General features: G+C 42.1%; 1 protein-coding gene across 1 annotated transcript in view; it reads right to left on the bottom strand.

Moving 5' to 3' along the window:
- Positions 1–301: 301 nt before the first annotated feature.
- The window catches only part of PDIA5 (protein disulfide isomerase family A member 5), a 168,362-nt gene continuing 154,703 nt past the window's right edge, over positions 302–13,960 (bottom strand). Inside the window, exons 15-17 of the mRNA XM_088460758.1 lie at positions 5,263–5,333; positions 3,411–3,545; positions 302–3,327 (exon numbers count right to left, since the gene is read on the bottom strand). Of these exons, the coding sequence (XP_088316884.1) occupies positions 3,250–3,327; positions 3,411–3,545; positions 5,263–5,333 (284 nt within the window). The 3' untranslated portion in view covers positions 302–3,249. The remainder of the gene's footprint in view (positions 3,328–3,410; positions 3,546–5,262; positions 5,334–13,960) is intronic.

Raw genomic sequence — 13,960 nt, 5'->3', positions numbered from 1 at the left:
AGTAACTAGTGATAACAAGCATATCACTCATTCTTAAACCAGGCCCACAATGTCCAAAACAAATTTACCTTATATGGAGCATAATATGTGAGGATTTTTTAAAAGATCAGTCTACAATTTATACTGGCACACACTATGTTGAATATTATGTAATCCTCTCCTCGGTTTTCTTAAGGCCTGGCTGCTAAATAATTTACAGTAGTTGCATACAAAAGCACACATAGCATTAGCTCAGAGAACTTTTATGCATATTTAAGGGCTACACCTATGTCAACACATAACACATCTACTAAAATGAATTGTAAAATAGTTTTAATTTTGAGATGAAATAAATCACAGATTAAACACATAATGGGAATACCATATAATTGGAACACATTCATGGCTATTAGCCTGAAACTAAAGATACATAAAAAAGAACGAACAATGAAAAATTCACACATATTAAGATATCGCTTTCAGGAATGTAAACAAATGATGCGCTTATTTTTAACTTTGCATATCAAAATCACGGTGCTTTTATACAGTATGAAACACAATGATAGTAATGGCATTTTCACTGCATGTAGATTAACGTGGAACCCTACACCCACCAACCAACTTACAGAAAATAGACAGAAAAATATCTTCTTTTTGGCTTTTTCACCTGCCCTTTAGAGTCCAAACATTCTGCAGAAAGTGTGTAAACGGTGGTAACAATTGCTGCATCTGAGATTCAGCAGAGTGTTTGACTTGTCCCTGAGTGACGTGAAGCTGTCCGCTCCCAGAAGATCTATGTGGATTTGTTACTTCCAAATGGTAATCCCAGTAAACAGATAAAATGTTCAGCAAACTTAATTTACTACATTATAAAGTGTGTAGAACAGGTTCATAAAGTCATAATGCAACGCTGGGAGTTCTTATCCTGAAAAGGTCAGTTTGAAACATAACATTCTCAACCTGCTGTGCTCTTCCTCAACTCCGTACAAAGCAATGAGCGAAGCCATTCCCAAATTTAGATGGGACCTGTAACCAACGGAAGTGTCACTGTGTATTGGAGGCTGCCATTTTATGGGCTGAACCATTAATCGGAAATGCTGCCTTAATTAACAATCACTGAAGCAGGAAGCACTCACATTTCCTTGAAAGGGCCTGATTCAGATTTGGGATAGAGTAAAGGCCCCATACATCTGCGATGGATCATCGCGATGTAGTGATCCTGCAACCCGGCATATAGAATTTCACCGATCCTGCGACGGATCATGTAACATCGATGGTCACCAGTTGGCATTTCCGACTGGCGGATCGGCTACATCACAATGATCCGTCGCAAATGTATGGGGGCCTTAAGATAGAGCAAGCTACAGTGTACCTGGACAAACCATGTTGCAATGCAAGAGGTGCAAATACAGACATTATATTTGCATGTGTGGTAAATACTGGCTGCTTTTACATGTAGCCCACAAATACTGGACAGCTTTATTTTTACACAGCAATGTAGATTTCAGTCTGGACACACCTTCCCAAATCTAAATCTCTCTGAACATGTTATCTGCCCCACCTGCAGTGCAGCATGGTTTTACCAAGATGCACAGTAACTTGCTCTTCTTTACTCTATTCCAAACTCTGAATCAGTACTAAGACAATCACGCCTATCACTGGTTCCTATTGAATAGATGGGCTAAATTTACAGAACGTTAGTTCCTCTTACAAAATGGCTGCTTCCACTGCTCGTAGGCAACAGTTATATAATAAATCATGTAAGGTATTTTTTTTTGGCATAAACATCACATTATCCTGGAAACCTCAGAGCATGCAAAACTTGATAATCTCTGTAAAATATTATAATATAAAATTAAAAAAAGGAAATACTATTTTTTTTTAAACATAACATGAATACAGGACTTTAAAGTGGAACTAAACACATTTAAAACTATTAGGGCCTAGTCAAACAAGTGAAGGTAAGAACTGGATATCTTTGCCTGTCAAGCACTTTTGACGCCTTCTAAATAAAACTTTGATGATGATCTAATAATGACTGACAACGGACCAGCAAACTCAGACATCATTGACTATTGGAGGCTGTACTGGAAGCGTTTCAAAAAGAGCGGTGTTGGGTTGAAAATAAATTAATGCTAAATGCTTTACTCTAATCGGCTATATAAATAAAACAAAACTTATAATTTAAGTCAGGTTAAGTCATTAAATGTTTACTACATATATACCAATATATAACAATTTTTTATCCCTCCAAGTCTGCAGTTTGACATCTATTTTCATGGAAATATGGCAGTGCTCAATGAGTAATCCCAATGTTCAAATTCAATTAAATATATCATAAATCACTGCAACATATCCAAGTACTTTTTCTAGTTTAGTTCCACTTTAAAATACAGACTTTAAAGGGTCCATCTAGTTAGAGCACCTGTGTTCACCATCTAGCACTTTGCTTTTGTCTCCCATGATTTCAGCAAGCAACTGCGAAAGCGGCGTTATTCATTTTCTGTTATGTAACAATATTGGCACAGAATGGTCGTGTTCAGTCGGAAAACACTATATTAATGGCAAAAAAAAGCTAAGTACAGAGCGGGATCCTAAGTGCAATAGGGTGACAATATGCCATTCCAATACAGAATATATAGTCGCCCAATACTATACTAATGCTTTAACCTTTGTCTAACCATTCGTTCATTATTATCATCTAACAACAGCTAAAATAAAGTCTTGTTATACTTAATAATAACACCCTTCAGTGACGTGGCATTAACAGGAAAAAAGTGGTTTGATTCTCCTTCAAAATATATATATTGAAAAACCAGCAGCTAGTTTTTCTGAATCCTAAGAGTGCCTAAAAAGCAGCAGGTGCTGTTCAGGTGCTAGGGACCCGGAAGTTGTGAATCCTGTCACAGTACATTGGGATGGACCCAATAATGTCTGAGGCCTGGAAGCAGCAAGAATAGTCCTGGTGCATTGGGATGGGCCCATCGGATGTGTGTGTGCTGGAGGCGCCTGGGATGCCGGTAACAGTGTGCAAAAGTTGGACTCAACAAAGTCTATGGCCTGGAAGCAGTTAGAATATTCCTAGTGTATTATAACGGCCCCGCTGGATATGTTGGTCCTGAAGGCGCCTGGGAGGCCGGTGACAGCGTGCGGAGTTGGACCCAATGTCTGGGGCCTGGAAGCAGGGAGAATAGTCCTGGTGCACTGAGACAGGCCGGTCAGGTGTCTTGGGCCTGGATGTCTTGCTGCAGTGCATCGGAGAGATAGAGGTTACAGTTCTTCCTTCTTCCCCAGCTTGACGTGGTCTTTTTCTCTGAGTGATCGTATGAAACCAACAAACCCCAACTCCTGGTTTCACACAAAGAAAACAAGAATTACTAACCCGCCCCACATAGTTACCAGCTGTCCAACTGTCAGAGAACACCACTTACCCCTCGTTCTCCATTGTATTTTTCAATAAATTTCCCATAGTTGTAGTAGTTGAAGGTGGGAAATCCCTCTACCCCTTCCTGCTTGCACAGTTCCTGGTTCTTCTCTTTGGTGCAATCGACAGCTGCATAAGCGATCTGCAACACAAAAGAGCAGGTCAGGCAATTGGTAGGGTCATGTGATAGCTATCTGGGTCTCCAGTCTGCCATGAGCATTGAGTTAATCACATCTTCCAGCATTAGGAAAAAATGGGCAAATCTGCAAACACAATTGTAACCAGTGGCGGCTCCAGAGGTGGGGCTGCAGCGCAGACCAAAATTCAAATAGGGGAAACACACCAACTGCACGTGAATCCCAGCCATCTATGTCTTGCAGAATTTGAATGACAGTTGGTGTGGTTCCCCTATTTGAATCTTGGACTGCACTGCAGCCCCACCTCTGGAGCCGCCACTGATTGTAACATTTCCTGGATCAAGTTCCAAGATAAGCTGCTCCCTAATTCTCTTCAGTATGCCAAGTAATAATTAATCATGAATATGGTTTATATGCACCACTAACAAATTACATTTTAACCTATGCTGCGACTACACTTAACAATAGTGTCCAATCTGGTTTACAGTCAAACACACTGGCTTTTCAGTAATCCTTTGTAACAATAAACAACATGCAGCTCATGTGGACTTGCTGCAGAATGTTTGCCTTACATAAATGCACACAAAAAGGCATACATACACTGAGACACATCACAAGAGCTATACACGAGTAGCATATACACTACTCCTGAATATAGTACAGCAAATACAAAATATTAATTCTATACAAACAACTGTTGTTTTCCACATTAAGAACAAAATGACAATTTCTTTCGAGACAGCCACGACTTCATATAACATTACAGTCACACTAATGATTTAAGCAATATCACTGGGAGAGGTCAATTCACAATCATCGAATCAGAAGTTTCTCACTTGACTCCATCTAAAATTAAGTTTAGGGGGGGGGGGGGGGACTCAATTGTCGGAGAAGGGTGCGAATTGCTGCAGCGTTCAAACGCCGGCAACAGCAGCCCATCTCGCATCCTTCGCCGGCCGAATGCCCAATTTGAACAAAAGTGCTCACTACCCTATGGGGTAGTGAACACTTTTGTGTGAGATCTTGCTGCCGTAAAGCACGGCAGTTGCCGAATGGATTCGCCCTTAATTGAATTCCCCCCTTAAGCTCTTCAGAGATAGAATTGCATCTGCAGCTAATAATCATTGTTACTTGACTGGTTTTAATTCAGATAGGTAAACAATGAAACTTATTTGTTACAACGTAGCAAGTTAGATATAAATGTGTCAATAGGTAAATTTAAAGTATAGAAATAAAACTAAAAAAAAAAAGCAAATGTTTTGCAGGTAATCAGCAGATCATTGCACCTAATAAAACAAAACTTAATTTAATTAAACCTCAAATAATTGCTGAATGAAATTAATTCTCAGAACAGAGACACTGATCAAAAGAGCAAACACAGATATTATACAGATAAGGATGTTTGTGTTTTATTCCATTGTCAGAAGAGGGAACGTTACATTTAAATTATCTGCCTGAATTAAGAGACATTGGGAACATTACATTGGGCGTCATTTATGAAGACTGTTACTTACGCAACTAAAAAGCAGAGCAGTCAGATTTTTAATTCATTCTCTAACATGCACTATAAAAAGTATTGTTGCATCTTTCCTAAATTTACCTGTGGACCAGGTTTCAGAAACGTGGCCTGAAGTGTTTAGTATCAAGTCATGGCATTGTTGAGTGCATTAAGGTGATTCCAGATAATCACATCTGGTTTGTGAGACCGTACTAAGGACATACCTTCCGATCTTCCTTGAATTCATCAGCTGCTGTAGTGAAAACTGGAACTGAGCTCTTGCAATGAGGACACCCTGCAAAGTAACAAATGTCGGGCACGTCAGAAAGTTCTTTGACTAGCTGAATACACTGGTATACAGAAAACCACAATAGGGGATCAGTATATTGATCAACTTTCTTGAAATACTTGAGATCAGTGTCAGACTATAAATGTAACACAACCTTTTTCACCATAAAAGTAACAATAGAGTTATTAGATGTGAATTGTTTAGAGTAAGTGGGAGGTAATATGAATGTCAAACTGTCTTGTCAGTAACTATCAGCTATGTACATCCAGAGCTGCTCAGTGTGCTTTCTACTTTAAGACACATTTAAACTAGAGATGTGCAGGCTCAGGGCCTGATTCAGCAAGGACAGCAGTTGCATATACGCACGCAATCGGTTGATTAATTCGCACTGCGCATGCGCGAGCTAGGCACTGCGTTATGAATTGAGTACGCATTGACTATGCAGACTCAAGGCAGAGTGATTGACAGGAGGTGCCGATTGTGGGTGGTCGGTCGGGTGAACGCAGGTGTGCCAGTGCGTTTCAACATCATTGCATGGGCGTGCAGTTAGCCACTGCGATACCAGGCGCCGTCTGAGGTCTCATAATGTACGCAGATGTTAGTAATTCCAGAGTGAGGTCTGACCTGCCTTAACTGTGCGTATGGGTCCGATGTTACTTGATGTTACTGATTGTTTCGCTAAGTAGTCAAAATATACGAATGTGTGTAAGGGGAAGTGGGCGTCCTTATATCAGGCTGCAATCGCAATGTGAATGCAAACATTTAAAGATCGCCGCTGATATTAGCAACGCAGTTGCGTGCATATAAGCAATATAGCGTTCGGTACAGAGTCAGGCTCTCAGTTTTCTGAAAACCGAGTCCACACAAACTTCATGGATCTGAGTGAATCCAAGCACCGGCTCGGGTTTTACCGCCTTGCTCGGATTCCAAATCGAGGCTAAACATCCTGGCGTCGGATTCTCGCGGGTTTTGGATTCTATTCAAGTCCCTCCCGCGTTAATTCGGGAGCCATTTCACACTGACTCCAGTCTGTGCCAACATGTCCAGTGGCCGCTGTTGTGTGTCCATCCTCTCCACCTCCAGTGGCTGCTGCTGTGCTGTATCCACTCCAGAACCTGTATCCAATGGCTGCTGCTGTGTCCATCCTCTCCTCCAGTGGCTGCTGCTGTGCTGTATCCACTCCAGAACCTGTGTCCAATGGCTGCTGCTGTGTCCATCCTCTCCACCTCCAGTTGCAGCTGATGTGCTGTGTCCATCCACTCCCTGTGTCCTGAGGCTTCTGTTGTGCCCATCCACTCCCTGTGTCCAGTGGCTGCTGTGCTGTGTCCATCCTCTCCACCTCCAGTGGCTGCTGCTGTGCTGTGTCCACACTAGTCCCCTTAGTGTTAAAATTGGTTTAGCTAGATTTACAGTGCAGGCAGATAGCAAATCTGTCACACAATGATGCTGCACTGTGACTCCACAGGCCATACCCCACTGCGATTTGCAGTTGTCATTTGCGGAAAAAAGTAAAAAAAAAATAAAAATGTTAAAATAAGTCAAGTCATGGTAGACTTACCTAGATAACTCCTTTTCTTTGAGGTCCATAAGGTCCAGGGATACCATGGGGAATATTATGGTTGAAGACCAGGCACAAAACAGTTAAAGCTTCAGCTCCCAGGATGTCTTGGGTCCTCGTCCATATATACCACGCCCCTAGCCATAGGACTTCAGTTTAGTTAACAAGCCTCAAGGCAGGCAAAGGAAGAGCAATCGTACATCAGAAACACTCTTACACAAAATGAGGTAATGTGCGCCCGAAAGAAAAAAAATTTACCCAATGAAGCCAGGTTCATCAGGGTGGGTGCCCTATGGACCTTGAAGAAAAGGAGTTATCTAGGTAAGTCTACCATAACTCTAATTTTCTTCTTCAGGGTCCACAGGGATACCATGGGGATGTCCTAAAGCAGTTCCTTAGGGTGGGGGACGGTCCTGAGTAGAAAGGAGAACTCGTCGCACAAAGGAAACATCCTGAGAGGCAAAAGTGTCAAAGGCATAAAACCTAAGAAAAGTGTGAACAGAAGACCATGTAGCTGTCTTGCACAACTGTTCAGCAGAGGCACCACGGCTAAATGCCCACAATGGCCCTACAGACAGAGTAGAATGTGCTGTCACTGTGCTTGGGACAGGGAGATCAGCCTGTGTGCACACCTGAGAGAAAGTCATGCGTAGCCATCTCGCCAGAGTCTGCTTATTAGCTGGCCATCCTCGTTTGTGAAAACCATATAATACAAAAAGAGCATCTGATTTTCTAACAGAGTTTGTACCCTCCACATAGATACGGGGAGCACGAACTACATCCAGGGAGGCTTCACCTACAGAAAGGTTTGGAGCCTGAAAAGCTGGAACAACAATTTATTCATTCACATGAAAACAGGACACTACCTTAGGAAGGTAACCCTCCCTAGTACGAAGAACTGCTTTATCCTGGTGAATAATATAAAATGGGGAGCGACAAGAAAGCTGCGTGCAGAAGAGATAGCAAGGAGAAAAAAAAAGTGTCTTTGCTGTCAACCATTACAAATCTACAGAGTCCAAGGGTTCAAATGAGGGAGCTTGTAGTCCCTTAAGAACCAATGACAAATCCCACGATGCTATCGGTGGAACAAAAGGAGGCTGAACTCCCTGAAAAAAAATTTGAATATCTGGTAATGAGGCAATCTTCCTCTGGAAACAGACTGACAGTGTAGAAACCTGCACTTTCAAAGTGGCCAGGCGGAGACCACGGTCTAAACAGGCCTGGAGAAAAGCCAGTATCCTGGAAATCCTGAACACCTTAGGATCATACTTCCTGTGGGCACACCACTGACCAAAATAATGCCAGACCCTGTAATAGATGATGGCAGAGGCAGGCTTCCGTGCCCTAAGCATTGTCTGAATTACTGGATAAAACCTTTTGCTATTAAGATGGAAGATTCAAGAGCCACGCCATCAAAGCCAGATGAGGTAAATCCGGATGCTGGCAAGGACCCTGCGTTAGCAGATCCTGCCATAGAGGAGGAGGATACGGACTGTCTATTGACAGATTCTGTATGTCGGTGAACCAATGACGTCTGGGCCAAGCCGGAGCCACCAGTATTACTGTTCCGCCTTCCTGCTTAAATTTCCTGAAAACTCTTGGGAGGAGGGAAATCGGAGGAAGGAGATACACCAGCTTGAAGTCCCATCTAACTGCCAGTGCGTCCTCAAAGGCTACTGATGGGTCTCTGGACCTGGACCCGTACCTGGGGACCTTGAGGTTGTGATGTTATACCATGAGCTCTATTTCTGGCCCTATTGTTTACTAGAAGCTGAAACACTCCCGGGTGGAGAGACCACTGGCCGGAAAATTACGTTCTGCCCAAATCAGAACCCTCGTCACCTCTTTCATGGCTGCGTAACTTCTTGTGCCTCCCTGATGATTGAGGTAGGCCACTGTTGTCGCATTGCCGGACTGGATCTGGACCGGCTTGCCCTGAAGCAGGTCCTGTGCCCTGATAAGTGCTTTGTATACTGCTCGCAGTTCTAGAATGTTTATTGGCAGAAGACTTTCCAGATTTGTCCATCTTCCCTGAAAAGTGTGATGACCCGTCACTGCTCCCCATCCGTGAAGACTGGAGTCTTTGGTGAGTAGTACCCATTTTGGAATCCAGAATGGGCGCCCTTTGTTCAGATTATCCCTTCTCAGCCACTACAGGAGGGAGTGACGAACCTCTGGAGTAAGAAGGATCCTCTGGAACTTAATTCGATTATACGGTCTGTTCCACTTGGAGAGAATCAAATCTTTGCAGAGGCCTGGAATGGAACAGCGCATACGCCACCATGTCGAAGGTGGATACCATTGATCCCAGGACCTGCATTGCTAGCAGAATGCTTTGCTTTCGCAGCAGCTTGCATCTGTGCCTGAGAATCCAGAAGAGCTCCCAGATGTACCATCTGTTGTGTTGGAGAAAGTGATGATTTCTTCCAATTGATGACCCAGCCGTGCTTTTGTAAGCAGGTTATGGTCAGTTGAAGATGGTTTTGTAAAACAACCGAAGTCTGTGCCATTATCAGAAGGTCAACCAGGTATGGCAAAATTCTGAATTCCTGATGCCTGAGATAGCCGTCATGACTGCCATAATCTGTGACTTCACACAGTGTGAGCTGAGCTACAATTTAAGAAAAAAAATTAATATTTTCTATGGTTTGTACTACATTTGTGTATTCATCGATATGGATATGGACTGAAATAGCAGTCGAGAGAAGTGCAGAAGACAAATCCTATACTAGTCTTTCAACGTCATCTACTAAAGCGTCATGGCATCCGAAATCACAAAAATCTATATTTTACAGTAGTACAGAAAAAAACACCTCTAATAAAGAAAAAGTTTAGTGCAAAAAAACATATAATTGCCAACATTCACCACACGCAGTGGCAATGAAAGGCTCAGGCCTTGGCCTTTATTTTTAAGTGATGGTTCTGCAACTGTTGTCAATGAGGCACTCAGAGAGAAGAGGGGTCAAAAAAATTAAAAACTGAAAATCAGCGCTAAAAAAACCCACTACGCCAGTAGAAGAAACTGTGTTCAGAAACATCACAAATCCCCGAGGAGAGTCCAAGTGTGTCCGCGAGTATGTGTGAGCCTGACCTATCTGTACTCGTAAAGTACAGACCATCTCTGCACCCGTTGCGAATTTGAGAATGAGCTCCAACACAAGTTAAGAAGTTGCCGACCTTGACTTTGAGAATGTTATGGTAGAAGTGCAACTAGATGAGGGGGATATTTGTGTAGCTGACGCAGGCGCTAATGAGGATGTTGATGATGAGGATGTTGTTTGATAAGTGAGGCACCAGTGGAAGCAGTTCTTGCCCGTGATAAGAAGGCAATTGTCATGCAAGAGGCATAAGATGAAACAAATCCATCTCTTATGTGTGGAATTATTTTTACCCACATGTTGACAACAATTGTCAAGCCATATGTAGCATTTGTAAAGCCACAGTAAGTAGAAATAGCGACTATACCCATCTAGGAACCTTCTCCTTGTTACGTTATTGGCAGTGTGTGCATGAAAAGTTTTGCCAAAAACAGAAACATATGCTTAAAAAAGTAACAAGCAGTCCAGCATCAGCTAATTCCCTTCTGTCTGCTAGATCCGAGCACCAACACCTTCATCATCAATAACCTCAATCATGACCGGAAGTAGTTTTGCATTAAATTTGATAAGGCTGAGTCCCTCCCTATCCAGGATTCCTCAGAAGAATTCTTGAGCGCTAGGCCTGCTGCTGCTGGTAGGGGTGGATCTTCATCCCAGAAGAGGACCAAGAAGATTACTACTACTAGTAGTAGTAGTAGTTTAAAAAAAAAAATTGACTGTTAAACAATCCTTTGATGAGGAAGCACGTATGACAGCTGTCACCCAGTTGCACAGTGGATCACTGACACCATAGCAGCTGTTAGATCTGCTTCCATAATCCGCCATTAATGCAGTGAGTTTTAGACAGTTAATTGAGGTCCTGTGTCCCCGCAACCAAATCCCATCTAGATTTCACTTCCCTAGAAAAGTAATTCCCCACCTGTACATGGATGTTAAAAAATAAAATTAATTAGTGGCCTCCAATAAGTCATTGTACACACTTTCCACTTAACCACAGATATGTGTAGAAGCAGAACAGGGCAAAATAAAGATTACATCACTGTGAAAGCCCAGTGGGTGGGTGTATTGCCTTCAGCAATAGCAACAGCATCTAACAAACGCCAGCTTATTCAGAGGCAGGCTACTCTCTGTATCACCGGCTTCACTAAGAGGCATACGGGTGTCAACCTCTTAAAAAAAGTCATTACAAAATGGCTTACCCCACTTGGACTCATCAGGATTTGTGATTTCTGACAACGCCACAAATATTGTAAGAGCATTACAGCTAGGTGATTTCGAACACACCCCATGTTTTGCTCACACAATCAATTTGGTGGTGCAGAATTTTTTGATAAATGACAGGGCCGTGCAAGAGAAGCCGCCCGAAAATTTTTAGGACATTTTCGGCATTCAGCAGCTGCATGTAAAAGATTGCAGCACCTACAAGAACAGTTTCATTTGCCCTGCCACCAGTTGATGCAAGAGGTAGTAACAAGATGAAATTCCACCATTTATATGATTCATCGGATGAAGGAACAGCAAAAATCCATAGGGAGAATGTACCATACTCCTGCGCAGTGGAGAATACTTTGTGTTTTACAAGGTGCTGAAACCCTTCAAACTTGTCACCTGTGAAATTAGTTCAGACACTGCCAGCTAGAGTCAGGTCATTCCCCTAAATCAACTTTTGGAAAAGCAGATTCAGAAACTAAAGGAGAACAAACAAAGCGATTTCAGCATCTTAAAATCAGATCAATACATTTTGGCGACCGTGCTTGAACCTAGATTTAAGTAGTACGTCTTGTCTTTCTTTCCAATGGACACAGATCTGAACAGATGCAAAGAGCTGTTGGTGAGCAAGTACTCAGCTCAAGCAGCACGTGACACAGCGACTATAGCATCCAAATAGGCATGTCAGGCAGTCCGTTTGACTACTGGCAGGAAAAAAAGGCAATTTGGAGGCCCTTGCACAAACTGGCTTTACTTTACTTAAGCTGCATACCCTTCAGTGAGTACTCAGAAAGAGTTTTCAGCACAGTCGGGAACCTTGTTGGCGATCGGCATAAGAGGCTACTTCCTCAAAAGGTGGAAAAGATGATGTTACTCAAAATGAACTTCAAATTCCAGAAGGAAGACCTTTACCGACAATTACGTCAAAGTCCAGAGGCACCTGTAATGGTGTATTCCAGCGGGGACAAATTAATATTGTGTGAAGATGATGTAAACACTGATGAGGGTGAGGATGATAATGGCAACAACATCTTGCCTCCGTAGAGCCAGTTTGTACGTAGAGATCATTGCCAGCAATGTCAGCTGCTGTCCATTGGGACGGATGTGAATGGGAAATTTTTCCTCTGTAAACCGCTCCTCCCCTCCCCCATAAATTTGCTTTGGAATAAAAATTTTTTTAATTAAAATGTAAAAAGAAGTCCTTCCTTCCACTACATACATACTCCACCCTCCCTCGGACCTCTGATCTAGTTCTTGATTAATGAAAACATTCTTGGTTTCCAATTTGGAGTCGTATAGTTTATTAAACAGCAAAACATGGGACATGTTCACCAAGTTGTAAATATTAATTTGTTTCTACCCTGGCAGTCTAGCATGTGCTCTCCTTCCGGCAGTCCTTTGTGAAATGGCACCCGAATCACGCCAGAGGGACTTATATCGAATCCAAAACCTGTTAAATCCAACGCTAGGATGATGACATTTTGCCTTCATTTGGAATCCGAGCCTGGTGGGAAAACCCAAACCGCGGCTCAGATCCTGTCGGACTCCCTCCTCCCACATAAGTTTACTTTGGAATCCAAAGATTTAATTACATTTACAAACAAATCAATCCTTCCTTTCCCTGCATTCCACTACATATTCCACTTCCCTTGGGCCACTGATCTAGTTCTTGATTAATGAAAAGTTAAACATTCTTGGTTTCTAATATGGATTCATATAGTTTATCAAACTGCCATCCTGTCTGCCATTGCAGTGCCACTCTGTTTTCTAGATGTGCCATGTTGGAAGCTGAATTTCCACAGGCGCTGAAATCTTCAACATGTGGTTGCTGAATGCAGAAAATGTACAGAAATTTTTATGGCCACAGACAGCATCTCCTGCATGCCCATTTCATTTAAAAGAAAATTTGAAACCACCAAGTTTGTTTTGTGGGCAAAACATGGGACATGTTCACCCAGTTGTAATGATCTCCCCTCATCCCTCATCAATTTGCTTCGGAATAAAAAAATTAAATTAAATTTACAAAGTAAATAATCCTTACTTCCTTTACCTGCCATCAACTACATACATACTCCATCTCCCTCGGGCCTCTGATTTAGTTCTTGATTAATTAAAACATTCTTGGTATCTAATATGGAATCGTAATTTATTAAACTGTCATCCTGTCTGCCACTGCAGTGCCACCCTAGATGCGCCATGTTGGAAGTTGAACTGCTGTGTGTTTGTGCCGCCCACTGCTGTTGATTAGCTTAGTCAGCCAACTAGCTTGTGGCCTAAACTGGATTAAAACAATATTGTGAGCTGTGAGGTGATCAAAATTTATGTTATTGAGGTTTGGAACAATGTTATTGAGGTAGGAACAAAAATAGGCCCAAATTATGTGTTCCAAAACACACAAGGAAAATTTTGGCTAAACCAATACCAGAAGACGAATTAGAACCAAAACACAGGGGTCGGAGCACATCTCTAATTTAAACACATCACGTTACACAATTCATAATGTGACACAATCATCATCATTGTCCCTAAAATAACAAAAAAACTGAAATATACTGTATATATTCCAATAAGGCTCCAATTTATCCAGAGGTGATTGAAGATGTCAGTGTAATTGTCGTACTGAAGCTATAAACATCTCTGGAGATGCAGAACATGACAATTATGTAAAGTAATAGAAATATGATAGACAGATGAAAGCTGAAGTGTGAACGGAATAGACTAGTTTGTCACATATGACTTAATACAACAATAATGAAAACCATATAGAA

Source organism: Taudactylus pleione, unplaced genomic scaffold (assembly GCF_031769625.1).
Source record: "Taudactylus pleione unplaced genomic scaffold, aTauple2 ptg000977l, whole genome shotgun sequence".
Lineage (NCBI taxonomy): Eukaryota > Metazoa > Chordata > Amphibia > Anura > Myobatrachidae > Taudactylus > Taudactylus pleione.
Note: the sequence above shows the minus strand (reverse complement) of the source record. Positions and strands in the feature narration are given on the sequence as shown.